At 31.0% G+C, this 23,778-nt stretch overlaps 1 protein-coding gene across 3 annotated transcripts in view; it reads left to right on the top strand.

Annotated features, from left to right (window-relative positions):
- Positions 1-20,590, top strand: part of Rab5 (RAS oncogene family member Rab5) — a 53,326-nt gene extending 32,736 nt beyond the window's left edge. For all 3 annotated transcript variants that reach the window (XM_067263732.1, XM_067263742.1, XM_067263723.1), the window contains exons 4-6: positions 8,329-8,451; positions 14,378-14,471; positions 19,699-20,590. In XM_067263732.1, the coding sequence (XP_067119833.1) occupies positions 8,329-8,451; positions 14,378-14,471; positions 19,699-19,814 (333 nt within the window). In that variant the 3' untranslated portion in view covers positions 19,815-20,590. The remainder of the gene's footprint in view (positions 1-8,328; positions 8,452-14,377; positions 14,472-19,698) is intronic.
- The last annotated feature ends 3,188 nt before the right edge of the window (positions 20,591-23,778 follow it).

The following is a 23,778-nucleotide window of genomic DNA, read 5'->3' as shown; positions in this document are numbered from 1 at the left end:
CACTGATTCAATTGAGATAGCTACAGTCCTGGCAATCTCATGCACTTGGTGATTTCCATAATGATATCATGGTCTTTTTCAGTGATTTATGTCATGGTTACCTCAACTAGATGTTCAGTGTGTGCTTCATCTTCAGTGCATGTTTGACCACATTTAAACTCATTTATCCAGAAATAGTGTCTTCAATGCTTGTTTTCAGAATCCCCATGAATTTCATCTAATTCTGTTTTTGATCTGGGTGGCTGTCCACTTCTTTAAATAAAAATGTTTCATCATTGCATAAAACACATTTTATTTCCATTTTTATGGAAACTGCTACATGCTTGCTTCAGATATCTGTAAAATGTGATAAGTACATTACTTTTGGTTGAAATTTTGCCTGAGCTAATTTAAAAAATGACAGTTGTAAGTTTTGCTGTCACCAAATGAATTGTGGCACTGTCTCATTAAAATTTATCAAACTTATTAAATGAATAAGGAAAGTTGATTGCAGGAATAAAATATTGACAACCCCTATTCTACAGTATAGGGTCTGTACAGACCTGGAATGTTGGGAAAAATCAGGGAATTTGCAAATACCACAAAATCCTATCACTCTTGCTCCTTTTTGATCTGAACACTTGTTTAAATTAGATTTGGTAAAGGGAGGTCTATGAAAACTGGAGTGACCAAACAAATGGCAAGATTTGTTGCATTTATATCTTGTAAACTATAAATGATGATCTAATGTTTTAAATTTTGTTGGTTAGGTTTGTTAGTATTTAAAGTGGGATGTGGGATAGCAGTTGTGCATGAATACTGAAAATGGTGACGTGGTGTAGCATTCGGACAGTGAAGGTTTGGATCGCATGTCCTATTATATTTTTGGGTGGCAGCGGCAGCACCACCACATACACACCTTTACAACATACAAGGTTAATATAGATAACAGAAAATACTGTGTTGACAGGGTTATAGAAGTTATATAAAATTGCAGCATAACACCATGACTTTTATGCTGAAATGCTTCAACTGAGAAAATTAATCATTTCATTTTTTGCTTTTATCTGTAAGTTGCTGTATACTTCATTACATTTTTCTACATGCTATTTCATCCTCATTACTTTTCCTTTCTGCTCTTCCAGTCTTTCTGCATGTTTACTCTTCATGGATTACAGTATTTACAGTATATGACAAATGAAAAAACTGGGGTGCTTAGCTCTGAGGTATGAGCAACTATGGATAAATTTTTTGCTTCTCTCTAAATTAAGTATACTCATGCAAGTCTTGAGCATGAAGACCTGTATTCCTGACTTATAACTCCATTTTGAAATAACATGCAGAATGATCTGAATTTAATTTTTTGGATATAAAACTTCAGTTCAATATCCTTAATTTTATATATGATTGAGAGGATACCCATCTTCTCTGTCTTTCCTCTAAATGATGTGAAGAAATTAAACTGTTAGTTCACAAATCTATGATGGCAGTCCTTAAGTTCCTAATCTGTATATCATAAACTGAGGCTTTACTAAAAATTATCGCATGTATCATTTAAGGGGTATAGATGCAAAAGTCACTCTCTCCACTTTTTAAGACTTTCAGAATAATACTTCACACACATCATAAAAAAATTATATTATATCTTTGTTGGCATAGAAACTACTTGCACACAGCCTCAAACTCTTTGTAAAGGAGAGAGAACTAAGATTTAACTTTAAAATATGGACAGTGAGTTTTGCAGTGAATTCTTGTTAAATGTGAGTTTTGCAACAAACTTATACAAAGAATGTTAGTTATGAATCAAAACAGTTAACATAATCAAAAACAACAAGAACCAAGAAAAATGAATCTTAACATTATTTTATTGGAGGTATGAGAGCCCGGATGAGATGGAAATTTTAATTAACCACAAGAAAATATATCAAATGAATTAAGAATAATGCTTAAATTTCACATGTTGGAAAAATTTTTTTTCATATAACATTTAATAAAAAAAATAGGATGTGATCTACGTCTTTCCCTGGATCTACCTCTTTTCCAAAGGTGACACATTTGGAAAATGTATGTCACCAGGGACTTTCATCCAAAATTTATCTACTGGTCTAAAACTTTATCTTAAAAGGGCACCGAAATCAAGAGGGGATCCCCAAAATAAAAAGACGAACATCAAAATTGATGAGCAAGTTTGCCGATCTACTCCTTTTCATGTGATTGCTCCATTGCCGATCCTTTCGTATGCCCTTCCACCAATCCCTTGACCACTGTTCCTGTCCATTGTTACCGTTGTCTGAACCTGACATAATGAGCCAAAATTCCTTCAATGATCTAGGACAATCCCGTTCATAGAGTGATCTACAACCTTGACAACCAACCCATCAATCAAGGTATTTTGCATCACATGTAATATTGTAAACTTTCTTTCTTGGCTAAGAACCTGTTAACTCGAATACTCGATCATGTTATGCTATATAGCTTTATCCAATTTAAACTGCTATTTGAAAGCTAAACAGAACTGTTATCCTATGTATACGTGTAAATAATTTACAAAAATAAACAGGTATTTTTTTCCTTTTATAAGTAAGTTGTAGTGTTCACTACTTTCGGTCACATCGTCTGTCTCCATCCCAGACTCCAAGTGTCTCCATATACGACTGCTCACACAAAACAGAAATTGCAACCAACAAGGTTTCTGTGTCTGCCTTAAAAGACACCGTGATGTCAGTCCTGACTTAGGCATCACCAGTCTGGTGCCGACCCTCTGATCAGAGGGATAATAAACAAAAATCAAACTGAAGAAAATTGAGCATTATTACAGCAGGCACAACATCAACAGAACTGGAGCAGACAATCCCATGATGCTGTGTGTGCACCAGGAAGGCTCTGGTTGGTTTAATTAGAGTGTGTTAATTTTGTTGCAAAACAGCTGTTGGATAATGTGATGTATGCTTCAAAATGTGATCTTCAAAAAAATTTCAGCCTAAAAATGTGTGTTGGCCAACAACACTATTAGTCTTAATTGGCTTTACAAAACAAACAGTGATATGAATAACTCAATGCTGCCAAAATTTGGATAATGTGACTTTTGCATTTATACCGTTCATTTATATTCAGTGACTTGTGTGCAGATTGTTCATGCATGTTTTCTTGTTCATATATTGTCCCTTTCTAATTACTATTGTAAAACAAACCTCCCAGCCTCATACATCTTAATAAAAATTTTCAAGAATATCAAATCATACTATTTTCTTTTGAAATTAGTAGTAGTCCTAAGCATTGGCAGTTAGATATGATTTATTACTATTACACTGGGTTGAAAAATTAAGTTGATAGGTGTTTATTGACTTGTATGATGAATTAAAAAATTTTTATTTTTATATAGACTTATACTCCAATTTAATGATTATTCTATAGTATGACAAAATATAATTTAGTCATATTCTTTAAAAATTGAATAGATGTATAATAGATGTTAATTTATAAAAAAACGACTTCCAGATATCAATTTCTTTTAAAACAAAACTTCTAAAAAATAAAAATGATCAAGTTTATACTAAATACATGTGAATGCTTTCCTGATAGGCTGTTTTAGGACACATCTTTTGTGGCACCAGCCTCACATCTGTTATACTTAATTCTATGTTTTGGATGGATGACAAATTTTTCATCCAGTACAAGCAAAATTCTATTTTTTCTTCCCCTTCAACATGAGCTAGTTGTAGTCCACATTTCATTATTTTTACCAGTTTCCTAAATCATTGGCTGCATTCAGCAGATTCAACTGTTCCAGAACAGTTTATTCTAATTTCTGCTGAACATACTCTAGTAGCAGTACTGAACATGTTGAGTGTTTTTACATCAGTTAGTACAGGAATTTATTTACAGTACTAAATGTGACAACTTTTGTAACAACCCATTCAGCAGATAAAATGGAGTGATACATACCAGCTACAACTATGATCAGTTGGAATGGTTTTCTGATTGCAATCAGTTAGATCAAACAGGATTTTCCTTTGCCCCTGTATTCAGAGTTAGTCTCTTCTTCCTGTTTTGGTTTCTTGGTATTGTCTAATTGGAAATGCATTTTGGGTGACTTGGGCTTTTTTATGGTGAGAAGTTTAACTTTTTTCAAGAGTCTAGATTCAGAGGTATTTTCTTTGAAAATTGATTCTTGCTGTTTGCAAATAATGCACTTGCTAACTGCAAGCCACTTTTGTAGTTAGTGCAATAGTCTATCCCAAATTTAACTCTAAAGTAGTTTTTTCAAACTTTTTCTAATAGTGGTTCTCCAACTTGATAATTTTATTATTTCACTTTTAGTGGCCCACCAGTGGCTGAATGGATAAAACCACTGAACACTAGTAGATGGTCATGGATTTGTGCCTTACAAATGTGCTGGCTATGTGGAATTTTCTTCACATTAGTAACACCTAAAGAGGGGCTAGAGGATTTAACAGTCCTACACAGGGAGAACTCTTTCTTGGCAGGTCACCCAAGTGTTGCACTGCCACCTTCCATCAATCTATTTTGTGATAACTCTGAAGTATCATTGTGACATTCTTGTGCGCTATAGCACCCCAGTTGAAACCAATAATTTAAAGTTATCCTTTTGAGATTGGCTAAATGTTGATGGGAGTTATTTCCTGATAAAAAGTTTGTCTGAAAGTTTGAATTGAATGGGACAATTTCTGCTACTTTTCACCAGTTAACTGCTTTTTCAACATGAACTATTGTTACAAAATATAGCAATATGCTTGCTTTACTTTTTTGATGTCCCTTTGTGTCTCAGTCAACATAAGATTTTTTTTTTCAATTATCCAAACACTGAAATTTTGTGGACTGCACTCTTTGAGACAAATGGGGGTGGTAAAGAAAGCATAATCAAAGTTTACACTAAAGATTTCAAGTTGCTACTGTGATTATCATGAATGAGCAACTATTTTACTTTGAAGCACCTGTGAGCATGAAGGCCATTAAAAAATATTTAGATCCAGAGTTACATTAGATGTATTCATTAGGCACACTGAATATTAATGTAATATATGAAATTTTGCATACTCATGCAAACACAAACTTTGGAGTTTGAAGCATTCTCAAAATGCCAGTTCTGATACTTGTATACCACTAACTATTCTTACTTGTTTTGTGCCCTTTCTAATGCTGCCTTTATATGGTTTCAAGAAGTAGAAATTGGTTTTTGTCCATATTAAAAATTCTAGATTGAGATATTATTTTCACTTAAAACTCTCATAATCGGAAAAGAAAATTGACACTTTCTCCTTAATAAATGCTTTGACTCTGCCAGCCTGAGCCACATTTAAACACACTTTCTGAAGAAAGTTGAACCAATCCTTCCAGAAATTTTATCTCCAAGAAAAGCCATCTCCATTAAAATGAAGATTGCTTTTCTTGGCAAAAATCAAACACACAAGCCTCAAAGTTTCCTGGATTAAACCATTAAAAGAATTGTGCAGTTCAACAGCCTATTCCTTCAGTTTCTGTTCCAGCTCATGCGAAAAGATGATTTTCTTTCACTGACAGAAGCAGGTAAACTATTCACTTGAAGAAAGGTTAATTTGGTGATTTCATACCCAGCTACAGTTTTCTGCAATACTGTCTACTTCCAATCATTTCTAACTACTTTATGAAAGGCAAGTATTCCCAAAAAGTTTTTGTAGGTCCTGGCCATGACATCCTAAAATTGTAGAATAGCATGAGAGAGAGTAACTATACCAAGTGTCCACGGTTCCACAGACTTGTTTTGATTCTAATCAACTTTGGAAAGAGATGTATTACTGTATCTATATTTTAATACAGTAGAGCATCGATTATCTGAACATTAATCAACCAAAACATCAGTTAACTGGAAAGCGTTCCCGTCGGACTGTGTCAGGACATGTGTCGTGCTGAATTGAATGTTTTTGATACTAGATTAACTTCTAAAGTATAAATTTTTTGTTTTTATATTTTTCAATATATTTATTTTGTTTGTACAAAATAAATAAATAAATTTAATGATACAATAGCCACAATTATTATTATTAAAAATTTTTGTTAGGCTTAACATTGATGAAAATTCAACACGAAGTGACATCAACTGAGAGAAATTTTAACATGGGATATATTAATATACTATATTAATAATGTATTTTTTCTTACATAATCAGTTATCCGAACAATCGATTTTCCAAACACCCAGTCCCCATTGATTCAGATAATCGATGCTCTACTGCAGGAATGGGCAACTGGCGGCCCCCGGGCCGCATGCAGCCCACGTTAATATTTTTTGCGGCCCGCATTGCATAAAATATGAATAAATATATCAATTTCCCAGCTTAAGGAAGTATGCAGCAAAAATTCAATGTTACTTCTATGACTTATGTATGTGAATAGTTTTTCTACGATGAATTTAGAAAAAATTAAAACAAGAAACCGGGTAACAGACACATCAAAACTAATTTAAAACTAGCAGTGACGAATATTTTTGCTATATTATGTTCACATCAGTTCCAGAAGCTAAATTAATTATACATATGCTAATTTATAATTATATATGAATAAATAATTGTGATTTACCAGCAGTTCTTTTTCCTTCTCTTTTCTCTTGTATTCAGCCCACACCAGTTCAAGTTTTAAAATGCGGCCCTTACATAGAAAAAGGTTGTAAAGTACTATTTTTAGTATCTCAGGAAACCGACACTAACTGCGGCCAGTAAAACTTCCGTAACCTAATGGGTACTTTACGCGAATTCGAGATTAGTTTGCCAGGCCTGGGCTTTTATGCGTGCACCGAAAAATTAGTAAGAATAACGACAAATATCAAGTCAAAGAAAAAGTTTCAAATAGTTAAATTCGATTTACTAATTAAATATATGTACAAATGTCTGTAATCCAAAACAAAATTTATTAATGAAAATCAACAAGTCAACCCGACAATAAAACTCAGCTACTTAGCTTAACTTAATCTTAATTCCCCTTTGAAAATTCGACAAATCCAAATACTTAAGAACTATGAACAAAATCTCTTATGAACTAACCACCTATCCATCACCTCACTATACTAGGAACCTGTTTCCTCAATCCTTTTGCTATCGTCAAAGCGAATTCCTCTTTAAACTCCTTGGATCGCCTAACTTCCAATCTGGACTTCGCCTCAAAATTTTCACTCAGTAGTACATCTCGCTCTGGAAATCACCTCGATCAGGAATCGCCTCCATCGTCTTCGGTTAGCAAGCTGGTTTTATGCTGGGAGGTGACGTCACAATTTAGCTAGGTTACTCCTCTTATTTACATACTTAATTGTCTAACATCAAATTTCTTTCTGGCAGCTTCAATTCTCCAACAAAATCTTATAAACTGTTTACAAAGCATTTAGCACAATTTTCTGGTATGTTTTATGATGATTTAGTAAGTATTTCTTTTTTAGTGAGTGTGGGGATTCCCCCCTCCATTTTTTCTGCGAACTGTTCATTTCTGCTGGGCAGCGCAAGTGCGCATGATTTTTCCTACGGTGCTTGTTCTTTTGTGAGTTGGTTTATTATCTTCTTTTTTGATTACTAAGAGAGTGGTGGGGAACCTTTGACCTAACTAAACATAAGCCCCAAACAAAATATGATAAAACGAAAAATAATAATAAAATAAAAATAACGCTCGGACTCAGTTCCTTACAAGGTTGCCCATCCCTTTTCTACTGTATATGATAAATAAACAACACACAACACACTATTCACATTTCACATGATATCTAAAAATCTCATATTTGTCATACATGTTTTTGAACATGAGTGAAATCTTTCAAAAAACTTCCAGCTGCATGGAACATGGATGAAAGCAAATATATATTCCATTACTGTGTGACTCATAAGAATCTAATGCAATACAAGTGTTACTAACCTTTTAATTTTTACATGTAATTTTCACCTTTCCTGTGTCCAGGATTGCCGTATATACTTGTCTCAAATTTGTGGTGTATTCATTGTCTATCCTATCTCTAAATTGTCATTATTATAATTTTCAGGTATCTTTAACTGTTTATTATCTGAAACAAATATCAATAAAGTTTCTAGAATCCCTTAATTGAGGTTGGTCGTTAAAATCCTAAATATTTTAAACTTGAAAAAAAATGTTCTTTCTGAAATTGTAAGCTTGCTTTCTAGTTTTTAAGAACAACATATAAAAACAGTTATTTATCTTAAAAATATAGGACTAGAATATTAATGAAATTTACTGTTCAATTTTTAGGAAGTTATTACAAGTTATTTAATGCTTATTTTATGAAATGAAATATTTGAAACTTTGATTTTGTGGAAATAAAACTTTAGAATGTGTTTTTTTTTTTTCTTTAAATAGGACACATTCAGCAGAGCGAAAACTTGGGTAAAGGAGTTACAGCGTCAAGCAAGTCCAAATATTGTTATTGCCTTAGCTGGGAATAAAGCTGATTTGGCAAATAAAAGAGGAGTTGAATATGAGGTAATGAATGTAATAATTTAAATATTTAAAATTATATTTCAAGCATAAAGTAAATGATCCTTCCAAGTAATAAATTGTTAGGATCATTTTCTGTTTTATTTTAAGAAAGAAAAAATAAACATATTGGATACAGAATGAGTTAAAATTTGATTTATTATTTTAGTTCAAATGATAAAAACTTTATAAATTGCCAAAGGCTGTTAATTTTTGCTTTATGTATTTAACAAAATGTGTAAGAGTATAAGCATCAGTTAGTTCTCATATACAGTAGTCGTAAATTCGAATCAATTGGGGAATGGGGTTGTTCGGATTAGTGATTTGTTCGAATAACCGATTATGTACGAAAAAATATTAACATGTGCGATGTTCAAATTTTTCTCCGTTGTGTGTCGCTTCATGTTGAATTTTCGTCGATTTTAAGCCTAACGAAAATTTTTATAATAATAATCGAGGCTATTGTATCGTTAAAAATGATTTCTTTATTTCGTACAAACAAAATAAGTATATTGAAAAATATAAAAACATGAAAATTATACTTTAGAAGTAAATCTAGTATCAAAAATGTTCGATTCGGATTAACAACTCTCTACTGTACTGTTAATCCCTAAAATAACTAGAATATATCACAGACTTGATCGTTATTTTATTGTAAACTATCAAGTATAATATACATCAACCAGCTCGGACATCTAAAATGCATTTCAACACTTTTTGCTGTGCTGCCTTCTGTTAGATTTCTTATCAGAGTTTTAAATTCTTGATATGAGCTTTTTCTTTGAAAGTGGTGTGTAAGTCCGTTTTTTATTATATGGAGATATTTAAGGGTTTGTATTTGAATGGTTTGAAAAATATTGGTATATGTTAATATGCTCATTTTATGTTTTTTAAATATTAAATTGATTTAAGTTTATAATGTGATTGTTTTTAAAGTATTAGTTAAAAAAAAAATTATACTTTTGATGACCTCAAATGGACTTACATCACTTTCAAAGTCAACAAAATGTGAAAATCATACATTTATGAAATTTTTATTAAATATATCAAAAAGACAAAATAAAAAGGCTTTATTTCAATATTTCTTCAGGTAATGCCATTTAAATTACTTTAATTACAACTTTATATTAATATGTGCCATTTTTAATTTTTATCATTTTGAGGAAGTTTTTGAAAATAGTCATGATGTATCGGAGGAATACAGTAAGACCTCGCTTAACACTGATTCAATATTACGCGGTCTGCTTGATGCCTAAAAAACGCTCAAAATTTACGCTGATTCAAATTAACGCGGTATTTCATTGATTTGTATATAATACAATTATTCCCAAACACGAACCAATCAGCAAGAGGTGGCAATTTGTCGTAGCGTTGTACTTCCCTTAAATCTATGTTCGTTTTGTGCAATTTTGGAAAAAATATAACATTGTGGATACCATAGGAAATATTGACTTTGCTTCACAAGAATTAATTGATAAATGCATGAATGGAGTGTGGAAGAAGTTATGGCTGAAGGTATCCAAGAATTCTCGTCGAGAACAGCCTATTGCTGCATCATTAGGTTGACAAAATTGTCAACTTAATCGATACAGGAGATGCTGACGAGCGGGATATTGCGGAGTTACTGCAAGTTTCTGGTAAGAGCCTTACCAACGACGACCTTCAAGAACTAGCAAAACAAGGAATTCGTGTAGAACTGAAAAATAGAGATTCTGAAGACGAAGAACCCAAAAATTTTCTCTTCAGTTTTCCTTAGTAAAAGTTTGGTAACAATAACCAAAATCATTGATCAAATTGTACCAAATGATCCAGAGTTTGATAGGAGTGCCTAAACAAAATGAGGCATTTTGGATGCGATCTTCTGCTACCGAAATTTGCTTGAGGAAAGAAAAAGAAAGCGACCAATGAAACTACAGGACTTCATTGCAAAAATACAAGAATTTCAGAAGAGCCAGAACCTTTGTCACAAAAAATTAACATTACATTTCTGTGTGCATGTGTTTGTGTTATTTAACATATATTATTATATTAAAATTTATATAAAAATAACTTAAAATTATAGTAAAATTTGCTTATTTTTTGGACGCGTGTTCCCCTATTCCTATTTACTCTGTTAACATGGTCTCATTTAACACTGTTTTGCTTAGCACTTTGTTGTCTAGGAACGCATTCCACGTTAAGCAGGGTCTTACTGTATAAGGTAATAGATCCATTATATCATTGAATTTTTCGGATGTGATGGGCCTGGCATGATGATAGAAAGGTGCTAGTATTGTTTTCAAATTTTTGTGGTTTTCCTCATCTGGAGGATAAATCTACTGTTTTAAACTTTGCATTTTCATCAAATGAAGTTTTATACAGCATTGTATATGGTTTGTTTTTTAAAACCCTTATCCAACATACCTTCAGCCAATTTACCTCTTCACCAGTAGTATTTTCTCGTCGTCTTAGAATTGCATTTTCTAGTGGTTTCGTTGAAACAAAATCATCTCGTTTCATTTCATGTAAAATAAACTTTTTATGTTTTCGGCATTGTTGTATGATGGTATAATAATCTGTAGGAATATACAGTAAATTCTTGCGGAAAGTGGACTTACACCACTTTCAAAGTAATTATATTTCTAATTTCATTAACTATGTAAATTTATATTGACAAAATGATGAAAATTTTGAAGGATTTTTTTTTTTTGAAAACTGTTTATAGATAAAAAGCTCATAGCAGATTGCATTCATTGTTATCATTAACTAACTTTTGTCAAAAATGGACTTACACCACTTTCAAAGAAAACGGCTCATATGAATAAATGTACTGATTAGGTGTGGAACTTATTAAAGTGAAGGCTTTGTGAAAAATGTGACTGTTAAAAAAGGAAAAAAATGTATGAAGAACTTGAGAATTGGTGAGTTAAGTTAACCAATTCTCAAGTTCTTCATACATTTTTTTTTAAAGTTAATTTACACTAACTTAACTCACCAAATAATTTTAATGTAAATTTGTAAATAGTAATTAATATTGTTTATTTTCATAAATAAGTCAGGTGGTAAAATAAGGAAACAGGGAAGCAGCAGGAACATGAGAGGAGTTAATGGAGCATGAGATAAAAATAAATATCAGAAGTAATTATAAGAGTTGTCAAGAACTGGTTAAGTGAATTTGTCGATAAGCAAGGAGTTTGCACCAGGAATATAGGATCGTTGTAAAATTATAAAAATTATGCACCAAACTTCAAATTTATTCATAAAAAGACATGCATATGACATATTATTTATTTGATTATCTGGAGCTGTAGCGGGTCCGGGTAAGGGAGATGATGACAATGAAATAGAAGTTGTACCTTCAAGGGCAAAGGTCTTGGATATAATAGTCAAAAAGAAACTCGTAACTGTGGTTTGTGTTGTAAATTTTTTTTCTTGATAAATTTCTCTATAGCGCTTCAAAAGTTCACTCATCCCACGTTCAACTTTACTAAAACGTTCAGTATTTGGATCCATAGCCTCAAGTTCCAACATAGGTGCATTAATTTTGGAGAACACACCAGCTAACCCATGTACCATGAATTTCTTTTTACTACTTCAGTTTTTTCCTCTTCCAAATGCTGCATTGCTTCTAACTCTTATTAAATCCTCATTTGTTAGCTCTCCATTGGCATAATCCACTAATTCAACAATGTCTTCCACTTCAACATCTAAATTAAGTGCATTGGCAAGGCCCACAATTGTTTGAATTACATCAAACTGACTAAAAAGTGTAGTAAGCCTATAGTATACTCAGTTAACATGTTACCAATTGCTATTGATCAACACCCATGCAGAGAGAGATGATTCCCCAAATTGCAAGTCAAAACTCGATTGGTCGTAAGTGCGAGTGGCCGTTAAGCAGAGAAGTCGTAAAGTGAGGAGTACCTGTATACTGTGTGTATTATGATAATTTATTATCGTATGTATAAAAAGCAAACTACGTGTTTAAATTAACTTTATATACATTATTATGTCTGTTTACATTGATGTAATTAAAAATTTTGAAAATTACATTTTATAAATTTTTGTCTTAAGTTTCAATAATGGTGGAACTTCTGGTTTTGAGAATAATTTTGAATCAAAAGGCAGCAAAAGGTTAAACTAATGTACGTATGCCGATTAAAAATAATTTAATTATTTCTTTATAAACTATTTGATATAATATGTTATATTAAAAATAGTAGAATATTTAACAATTTAGCATAAAGTAATTTAAAAATGAGTACATAATAAATGATCGTTACGTTGTCTAAAAGTGTGGCAAACCTCGCCCCACCAAAGTGAGGTGGTGAGAGTGTACCACCCAGTTGTTCTAGGAAGTGGATTCTGACCCTAGGACTGAACACACATTTTCTTTGTAAATAAAATTTGTAATCTAATTTTATAAATTGGGGAGTTTTTCAAATATGATGTTAAAATGGAGAGTTTTATGTTGTTACAAGTGGGTTTTTTTAACATTATCTAGTTATAGTAAAATCGTGGGACCGATAAAAATTAGATGTTATATTAGGGTTGTTGTTACATCCAATAACATTATAATCGGGTTAAAGTGTATTAAGTGTGGTTTTAGAGATGATATTGCAAGGATATTGTATTGAGTCTCAATGTATTGTGTAAAACTCCGATAAGAAAACTAACTGAAGATTGACACAGCAAAAAATGTCAAAATGCATTTTAGATGTCGGGAGTTGAATGGTGTGTATTACACTTGACTAGTAGTCCGGGACGCCCCCTAGTAGGCATTCTAGCAGCAGCGGTGTCATTTTGTGGTATAAATAATAAATTCCTATTACAAATAAAAATAATAATAATACTGAATTTCTCATGGTGTACCCTACTAAAACGCATCAAACGCAAAAAACCACATCTAAAATAGTACAGTAGAAGCAGAGTTTTTCAGGGTGATCCTTAACCCTCTCCCCATGGGGAGGGATTTTTAAAAAATCTCAATGTGCATTCTCATGGCATACCCTTACTAAAATGCAATCAAAAACACAAAAAACTGCATTTATTGTTATTTTAAATAATAGCTAGGGGTACCCCTAGTGGCCATTTTTGGCATACTGTAACAGACTGCCAGTTTTTCAGTTTTATATAGTAGTTTAAAAATAAAATAATGGCCTCGACTCTATTGTGCTGATAAATCACAAATCTTGAAATTAAAAAATTTAGATGTCTTGAATTATCTTCTCATGCAGGCAGAAGTCAATGACTGTTTTCTGTTGAAAACATCACTGTGTTTAACCAATGAAATTGCATTATTTTGTACCAGTATAATAATGCACATTCTTAGCAAGTACAAATACACACTTGGAAGTTTTTCAGGGTGTCAAGCATGAATTTTTGGTCTGCTTTTCTTAATCTGACTGCATTTTTTCCCCTTTTTTTATGAATTTAAGATTGATTTGTTTTTCTTGAAAGTATATTTTTGTTTTTAATATAATTTATGTAACACTTCATGATAAACATGATATTGATAGGTTAAAATAGCCAAACTCATATGGTTTTCATTGTAATGTTTGTTGTTACTTTTGGCCTGGGCTGTTCTAGGCATATTTGCTAGTATCCAGATAAATGCCACACTAATAAAATTGTTTTAGATCAGTTATCTAAAACATTGTCTTGTTTTTAGTTAATTACTGTATAGTTCTGAACTTGTAGTGATATTTAAATTTCATGTTTTCTCGAAGCTATTATCAATTTTCCTAAGCTTCTCTAACCTAATCAAGAATGACTATTGTCAAGAGCTTTCTTCAAACTTGAGATTTGAATTTAAATGTCTTGATGATCTTGCACAACACTTAAAATGAAACATAGAATGAACAAAATTTTAATGAAATTTTTCATTCAATAAAAATTCAGAATTGATAATTCAAAAGTAAAAAATATGATTTTTCTTTATTTTAAATTTCAGGAAGCTCAAGCATATGCTGAAGAAAATGGATTGCTTTTCATGGAAACATCTGCAAAGACTGCTATGAATGTAAATGATATTTTTCTGGCAATTGGTAAGTTTTTAATTTTTATAGCTTAATAATTGCCTCCATTTTCATGCTAGTTTTTCTTGTTGCTATTTGAATATGAAAATTTGTTTTTCAGTCATTCAAATATTTATTGAAAAAGTTAGTTAAAATCAAGAACTCACTAAAGACTTTTTAACAAAAGTAATTTTCAGATATGTAGAATGGTCAAAATAAAAATTTTATGGTAAAACAAAGCATAAATTTATATGCAGTCAACTTGCATTAAAATGAACACCAATAAAGAGAATTCCTGTTAAAGCAAATTCTGCTATTTCCCTGGCAAAACATCCTTGTCACATTTGTTCACTTTACTGCATTAAAATTAAAATTTTACTGGACTTTATTAAACTGAATTGTAAATTATCTTCACATCTCAAGAAAACCCTATTTCCAATAATGGTTGTTTTTTATTGAATACACTTTTTGATGTAAACAATAAAAAGTGGAACTGTAATAAATGTTCAATTTTCAGCATAGTAGGTTTTTCTTCTAGTAAGCAAAGATGGGTTCAACCTTTGATTGTAGAGGAGTTGAAACATCTAGTTTTAGGCGACCATTCTATTGTACTCAGAAAATAGGGATTAAAGTTTAAGGATGCCCACCCTTTTAGATAGACATGATCCCATGCAAACACACTAGTTTGCATATAGGAAGTGCATACAGTGATGTCAGGTTTGGCTACTTTTGGTGCCAAAAACTATTTTCTACTTTTTCAATTTTCAACAGAAGAAAAATCAGATTTTTTTTAAGCCACTGATATACTGCTCCATAATTTCTGACAAAAACTGTGTTCTTTTCATTTTGTTTGATTTGAAAATCATTTAGAACATTTTGCTTTTGTGAATAAATTTGATTTTATTTAACTTTAGTAAATTAATTCAAAATATTACAGGCAATTGAAATCTCTAAACTGTTAAGCCTTACCTTCCTAAATTATACAACCTTGACCTTGGTCCTGAAATAGTTAATACAAATTTTTAATAATGCAAACAATCTGTTTCCCTAGTGATTCATATTCAAATTAATGCAAGTTGACTTATTAATAATTAAGTGATAATGCTGGATTCATTATTGAACTAACTTGGCTAATTAAATATTAATTAGAATTATTTAATTCTAACTTAAGTCACTGCTCTTGAATTAAATTTGTCTACTTTTATTCTAAATTAACTCTGTTTATTGGTTTGTTTGGAAAGTTTATAGTGATTTTTAAGAGAAAAAGGAAACTGTTTTAAGATTAAAAATATACTTTTATTCCATTATGTGTGTGCCATTGTTTTTAATGATGTGTTGCTATCTATGAGGATGCTTTCTGATACCCTCTTCATAGAACTTTCCAGTTTTTCCCCCATGAAAAACTGATCCACATGGTTTTTGCAAGCTTCCAAAGTATCAAGTTTTTATCATGAAGGGAATTTTGCAGAGAACAGAACAAATGGTAGTCCGACGGGACAAGGTCGGGTGAGTAAGCTGGTAGGGTAAAACATCCCAGCCTAGTTCCAATAATTTTTGGCGTATTTGTAAAGATGTGTGCAGTCTGGCATTATCTTGGTGAAGCATAATGCCTTTTCTATTGGCCAGTTTCAGATGTTTTTCTTTAATTGCCATATTCAGTTTATCCAATTGTGAACAATATTTATCAGAATCAATTGTTTGATTCTGTGGAAGCAGCTTGTAGTACAGGATTCCTTTCCAATCTCACCAGATGGTGAGCATGATCTTCTTTGGATAAAGACTGGGCTTTGAAGTTTTTAACGGTGGTTCATTTTTCTTACCGCATGATCGTTTTCAGCTGATAATGATATAAACGATCCACTTTTCATCCCCTGTCACTAAATGCTTCAGAAAAGGATCGTTTTCATTTCATCTTTCAAGAGAATCACAAATGGAGATGTGATTCAATAAGTTCTTTTCTGTTAAGTCGTGAGGTATCCAAATGTCATAACGATTCACGTATATGAGCTTCTTTGATGTTGAAATACGGTACTGTTTGATACTTTACCATGTATGCAATCTCTTGAGTTGTGTAATGAGGGTTTTCATCCAATAATGCTTTGATCTGGTCCTCTTCAATAACAGGAGGTCTTGCTGAGTGGGAGCATCGTCAAGGCTGAAATTAAACAATATTTGAATAATCTTAATGGTTTTTGTAATGGATGTGTCTCAAGGTCATTTATCATAATATTCGTTGATTTGTACAATTCTAATCATTTTTGCGTTAGTGTCTCAGTTGTCAGCTATCAAAAATCACTGCGAACTTTCCGAACAACCCAATAATTAGCCAGGTTATAGCCCAGTTATGAATCTGACATTAACATTTTTTTTTATTAAAAGCATGATTTATTTCAGATCAAACTTGTAAAAACCATAAACTTGCTCAGATTTAGGTTGAGGTCTACAGAGGGTCTCAAAGTGGTTGATTGGGAGCCAATTGCAAATGGTTCGTTAAAGATTATAGTCCAATATATGGGGATGATGTAAATTTGCAGACTAGATCTTTTGTATGAAAATGGTGTATGGACAGATTAATACTGGCTCATCAAATTCATTTATTACTAATAATGGTATTAGCAAAAGAGGGGATTGATAAAAGGTTGGAGTACCTGAAGAGATCATTTAAAAAATGTTTGGTAACTCTTGGCCTAGACTTTCAAAGACCAGTTTACAGTTTGGATACCAATTTCTCAGGCAAGGACAAGTCTCTTTGGAGCATTTGGCATATTGCTTGAATTCCTGCAGCATGGCCACACAATGCTGACAGCTACTGTGCCTATCACTTTGAAGAAGTTGTGAAAAACTGTAAGGAAGAAATGACATTCTTTGAGTAATAGCATATTTCTTCAAGACAACATTCAACTAAAAGTTGCAAAATTATAGCATCTTAGTTCATGTTTGATATAGTGGTGGTTATAATATATGCACTATCTGATCTGGTTTCAAATATCTATCTCTGCATTGAAGAAAACCTAAAAATCTATTCATTGTTTCATCTGTACTGAGAAATATATAGAATAATTGTGTGCGCACATAAGCTCTCATATACAAGACTACCACTGACTGCATCAGCAGGCCAATCTATATTTTGCATAGTATTATGATGCTCTTGTATAAATTAAGTTAGCTCAACAATATATTAAAAATATACATTAATTGCACTGACAGCTCATGCTGTATCATTTTAGGAGTTGAGTACTGTTATTTTTTAGTATGTAAAATATTTTAATAGAGTAGTAATATAGATTAAGAAATTTTTGATTTTTCTGATAATATAGTCAAAATTTATTTTTAGACTTGCCATCTTTTCTGTAAATTTGCTTCTACTCACATTGAGTCAAAGTGAAAACAGTTTAGCTTTACATACAACCCTGACAAAAAAAACTTTTAACATCATATCATTTTAATCAATCTACTTCATTCTTCATACTATCAAACAAAAAATTTTTACACTTGAAATCAAAATTTACTTTAACTAAAGATTTTTACATAAATTTTCATCTTGACAGTATATAAAGTTATGAGCAGTTGAAAAAAAAAGCATGTGTGACAAAGAGCTCTGACAGTCATTCTGACCAAAAAATACCTTGGACACTATATTAAATGACTGGTTCCTGAATGTGTAAATGTTCAGATGTGATATTTGCATTTTTCCCCCTTATTATTAAGGTAAATTTGTTTAATTAAAATGGTACCTAATAATGCTGTAAGTGCCAATGTAATTCACATTATGATAAGTAATTCTCATCTTTTGTAGAGAAGACATATCATTAAGACAGATTAAAAATTGGTAAATCTACATTAAGGAGACATTGTTTCAAAATATTCAGAAAACTGGTAAAATTCTTCCAGAAAAATCAGCTTAAATCAGCAACTAAGACTGATCACAGATGCTTCAGTGAAATTTAAAAAAAATCAAACTGCATTACTCAAATTAGTGAATGAATGGAATAAAGTTACTGGAGAAGAAATTACAAGTTTGTGCAGATGGATACAACATCCATCTGCACAAACTTGGTTATAGCTTATATCAGGTGAGAAAATGATACTTAACAATTGTGACATATGATCTGTTTGCTTAGACAAAGGCAAAATCCCACTTTCCACAAAAGCACAAATAATAACTGATTGAAGTCAATGGAAGTAAGTATTTTTAGTGATGAAGTTTGAAGTCTGCATTGGTGGCAATAGGAAAAAGGCTGAAGGAAAGAGCAGAGGAATTTCATCATGACTGTCTACAGAACACTAAAATTTCCAGCAAGCAATCATTATGGTGTGAGGTTGCATCTCAACTCAAGATGTAGGAAATTTGCATTTTATTGAGAAATCAGTAAATGCAGCAAAATATCAACAAATTCTTTAGGAAAACCTTTTACCACCATTAGACGAGTTAAATATCAAGACATTTTATTTCCCAGTAGGATGGTGCAAGTTGCCCTAATATTAAGTCTTTGCTGGTCTAAAATATTAACACATTAAAAATGACCAACACACACTCCTGACCTCTTCCTTAGAGAAAATTTGGGTAGAATTAAAAGTATTGAAAAAGTTCTCGAAGTATGGATAGTACAAAGCAAAAAGTCAAGCAAATATGGGATGAAATCACTTCAAATGAGTTTGTTCATTGTTTTAACAAGATCTTCAATCATGTGAAGGCTGTTAATATAAGTCAATTAAAGTACTGTGAGATTTTTTTGGTCAGAAATTACTATTTTTTTAACTACTAAACCCTTTATGCAAAAAATCTTTGGTTACAATCAAAGTTTACTAATATAAAATAATTAGAAATATGTGAAATTTTGTTTGATAGTATTGAAGACTAAATTAGATTGAATAAAATGACAAGCTGACAGAAGTTTATCATGGTTGTACTGCTTAATAATAATAATAATAGACTAATTTTCAAAAATGCAAGTAACTGAAAAAATTTTAAAAACCTGTAATGTTTGTTGGCATCTCCCTATTCTTAATGATTTTTAACGCCTATTTTATGCTGTTCATCAATTTTTGTTTTGTAAATTTTATATCTTGTTTTTAAATATTCAATTATGCTTTTTATTGTTTTGGGCAAACTAGTTTTGTTGGTGTAGTCATCACATGCTATACAGAATTATTTTGCAGATGTAAATAAATACACTATGTAAAATTTTTATAGAACTTGCTTGTCTAAACATTTTTCTAATAGATTAATCTAATTTATTATTATTTTTTTCAATAGCAAAAAAATTACCAAAGACGGATCAGTCAAGTGGAGGAACAGCTGGTGGCACCGGCAGGGGAGGTGTGACTCTTAGTGGTGATGATCCGCAACCATCCAGTGGTTGCTGCAAATGAATTGTCATCTAATAATGGCTGTGGCAGTTCTTTCTTGCCCAGATGTAATGTACATTGGGTAAATGTGTATATAACCTTAACTTGTGGTCTGGGCATTGAAACCACACAGGCCACTGGACAGATCGAGATGTAGGAAAATTTTAGTATGGCACCCATCGTGCTCAGACCAAACAAAACTGAGGATATATGTTTATCATCATAAGTTACCCCATTCCTTTTTTTCCTAAAATAGTAATTGTAATTGTGTGCCTGTCTCAAGCTCCACAAATGTGAGTCCTATTTCTCAGCTGTTATATTTTCCTTAACCCTTGTGTGTTTGTTGTAAAGCTTGCACTGTTCCACATATGTTTATATCCTAATATAATTATTATTACTCTGATTATGCTCGTCCAGTGAAATATACAGCATCTGTAAATGGGGTTTTGTTAATTTTTCCACAAGATGCCATCTTATTTGGCTCTTTAGACAAGGTATACTAAACTTTTTGAGGATCATGTATGAGTAAAGATGATTTTGTCTTATATTCATCTCTAATAATGTCTATTATGTACATAAAATTTGATATCAGATTTGCAAATAAACTTCCAGGTGTCTAATACAAGTTATTGATTCTCTATCTGCTATTATTATTATTATTATAATTATTATTATTAAGGAACATACAACAAATGCTTGTTATTTATGATTTTCTCTTTGAAGATCTGGAATAAATAGCAGAAGAGATGGGTGGTACTTGTTGTATTAGTGGAATATAATAAAGCTTTTCCTAAAAATTATTTTATAAGTGATTGTAAAAAATTATTGTGTACTCCCAAGTTGGAGTCTGTCACTGTTATGTTATTTCAGTATTTGTGTAGAAGCAGCTTAATTTTTTTAATTATAAAAATGTTTAGTTTAAAATTAAAATCCTTGTTTAATATTGAAAGTTCATATTCTGTATATATATTCAAAAATGATGCAGTAGCATTTTCTGAAATAAGATTTTATAAGGGAAGCAGATTTATTTAACTCGGTAGAAATACTTATTAGTAATTTTAACTGATTCTTGACTTTAATTTTTTTTACTAAATTGAAATGGGCTAAACTGCAAATAAAACTGGTTTCTGCTAGAAAAAAATCATTAGAATGGGTTTTCCCATCCCTTATTGTAAGATAGTATATATTATTAACTGGTGATTGGATGATTAATAATACATTGGATTATTGGAATGTTTATATACAGTATATATTTTCAAGAACACTTAACATAAGATTTTAATAAGTAGCAGTCATTCCAAAATTCCCTTGTGTTAAAATAACTAATTCCACCATTAGCAGTTGTTCAATTGAGGGTAATGTACAGTACATATCTAATTTCTGCAGCTACATTTATTTTGATTGCTATCCAGTCAATGATAGCAGAAATAACTTAAATTTTATTACTGATTTCTGTTTTGAATTCAGTTTTTCTACCATTGGAATCCTAGTTTTAAAACAACATTATCCTTGTTAATTTTTGTATTTTTTTTATTTACATATTTATTCTTCCAATGCATTTAGTGTTCTTATGAGAGCAAATCCGCTTTTACTATAAATTGACTCTTAATAGATTTCTGTAAAAGTTAAAACTTGTTACAAAAATGAATTTTAGACTGTTTGCAATCTATCAAAACTTAATCCATAATCTGTGACACTCAACAGATGTTAATAATGGTAGTGTTTGTTCAAGGTCAAGGGTTAGGTGGCTCTGAGGTTTACTCATGATTTAGGATGGATTGTTCTGTAATCCATAATTCTATTCATATAAAAGTTTTATCCTAATAATCTTTTTCTTCAGAAAATTTTTGTGAGAACGTTATAAATTTATTTTGAATTGATTTACAATTATGTACTTGAAAATCATTGCTAGTTATTCAAGAATATTCATCCAGATATGTTCGGTTTCTTTCAGTTCTGAAGATAGACATTCGTTCAGAATTGAATGAAAATAAAGCATTATTCTGATAACTGCTTCAAATATTGAAGCTAAGATAGTTTTACTACAAATTTAACATATACAAGCTTATATACATACATGTACGGTACATACATACACAGTAGATCCCTGATCAACTGAGGTTCCACATTATCCTAGGTAAACCTGTAAGTGAATACTTTTCTTAAACTGTAGTATGTGTTGTAAATTTTCTTTTATCAATTACAAAATGATTTATTTAACTTCAATGAGAGAGACATCTTTCAAATTAAAATGTAACTACAATAATACAAATTTTTATTCATAGAACTATTGTATGTATATTAGGTGTATAATAAATGATGTAAAAAATGTGTTCTTATATATGATTAAATATACTAAGGTATAAAAGAGGCTTAAAAGTGATATACCTGAAAGTCTATTATAAATTCTTTGTAATATCTAATAAGAAATTTTAATCATTTTATCAATTTTTGGTTATGATGTAGCATTGTCCACATTACCTTGGATAATCATGGTTCTACTGTGTATATGCACACATTCATGGTTGAAAAGACGTAATTAATTTAGTCCATTAATTTAAATAATATCTTTCAGTTCTGTTTTAAAAATGGAAGATGATAAATGCAATTTAAGCAGCACTTTTCTGTTGCAAACCATTGGATTTTTTCAATTTTTTTTTAAAGATTAGTTAAACATTTTTTATTATTAATTTTAATGATTAAAGAAATTATAAAATCAAAAATGTTTAAGTAATTACTTTGATCATTTCATGTGTTTATTATATGCTAAACTAATTATTTTTATCATAACTAAAGCTGAATTTTATTTTATTTAAAAATCAATAAAAATTGCAATAACAAAAGCCAAAAATGGAAAGTCACATTTTCAATTTCCTAATTAGTTCTTTCAGGAGTATAGAAAGAATAATTAAAATGTAGGTTTCAATTTTATTAAAATTAATCTCTCAACCTGCTGAAGAAATATCAATTACTTTATTTCTTCAGCAGTTTGAGAGATTAATTTTTATGCATTTTTATTAAAACTAACAACAAACAACTTGTGGTTCTAAATCAAAAAATTTAGAAATATGTCATTCTGATAAGATGCTTAGCCTTTTTTTTCTTTTTTGTTTAAATTTACTGTAGAAAATGTTATACTTACAGGATAACCACTGGTTTAACATATCCTTGAATGTCTAGCTTTGCTTAAAATTTTATCACAATTTTGTACCTTCAGAAACTGGAGTTTTAGCAAAAACATCTTTGAATTTCTCAAAAGCTTGTTCCTATATTTCCTGTAACTGCTTTTAAGCTCTTCTGTATTGAACTTCAACTATTGAATCAGAGAAAGTTCCTTCACCATTAGCTGTTCAATAGATGTAGGAAGAAAATTGAAATAACTAGATATATTATGTTAATTCATTATTTGGATGTTTAATCTGCTAAGATTGTTTTCATGTTTTGTATGCATGCATCTTCATGGATTTCTTTCAATATTTGTTGAACAACCTGTGACCATGTGAATAAATATTTGCTGCTGCTATAGGAGGAGGAGTTTTCGCAATCATTTCCAACAAATTTTTATGTTCAATGAAGTAAGTTGATCAGTTGTATATTTTTATTTACAACTTTACATTTAATCTTGTAGTTTATCTTTGTGTTCCAAGCATATAAATATGGCTTGTTAGATTTCATTTTATGTGTACCAACTAATTAGTTAACTACATTAACTACATAGACCTGAAATAAGTTTAATTCACATATCCAGAAAAAGCTCTTTCACAATGTCATGTGCATAATACAGGTCATTCACATACCTTGTATGTCTGTTTCATTAATCATTATGTAATATTAGCTATTCTCCAGAAGGTTCTAATTATTTGCATTAATAGTTAGTTTCCTCAAGGTGCTCTTCAACCTTGAAACTGTAGACCAACACTGGTTCCTTCATAAATATTTGTAGATGCAGGAAATTTTGCAACAAAAAAATATTAAGATTTTAAACTTA

This window comes from Centruroides vittatus, unplaced genomic scaffold, assembly GCF_030686945.1.
Source record: "Centruroides vittatus isolate TY-2023 unplaced genomic scaffold, ASM3068694v2 contig_1035, whole genome shotgun sequence".
Lineage (NCBI taxonomy): Eukaryota > Metazoa > Arthropoda > Arachnida > Scorpiones > Buthidae > Centruroides > Centruroides vittatus.
Note: the sequence above shows the minus strand (reverse complement) of the source record. Positions and strands in the feature narration are given on the sequence as shown.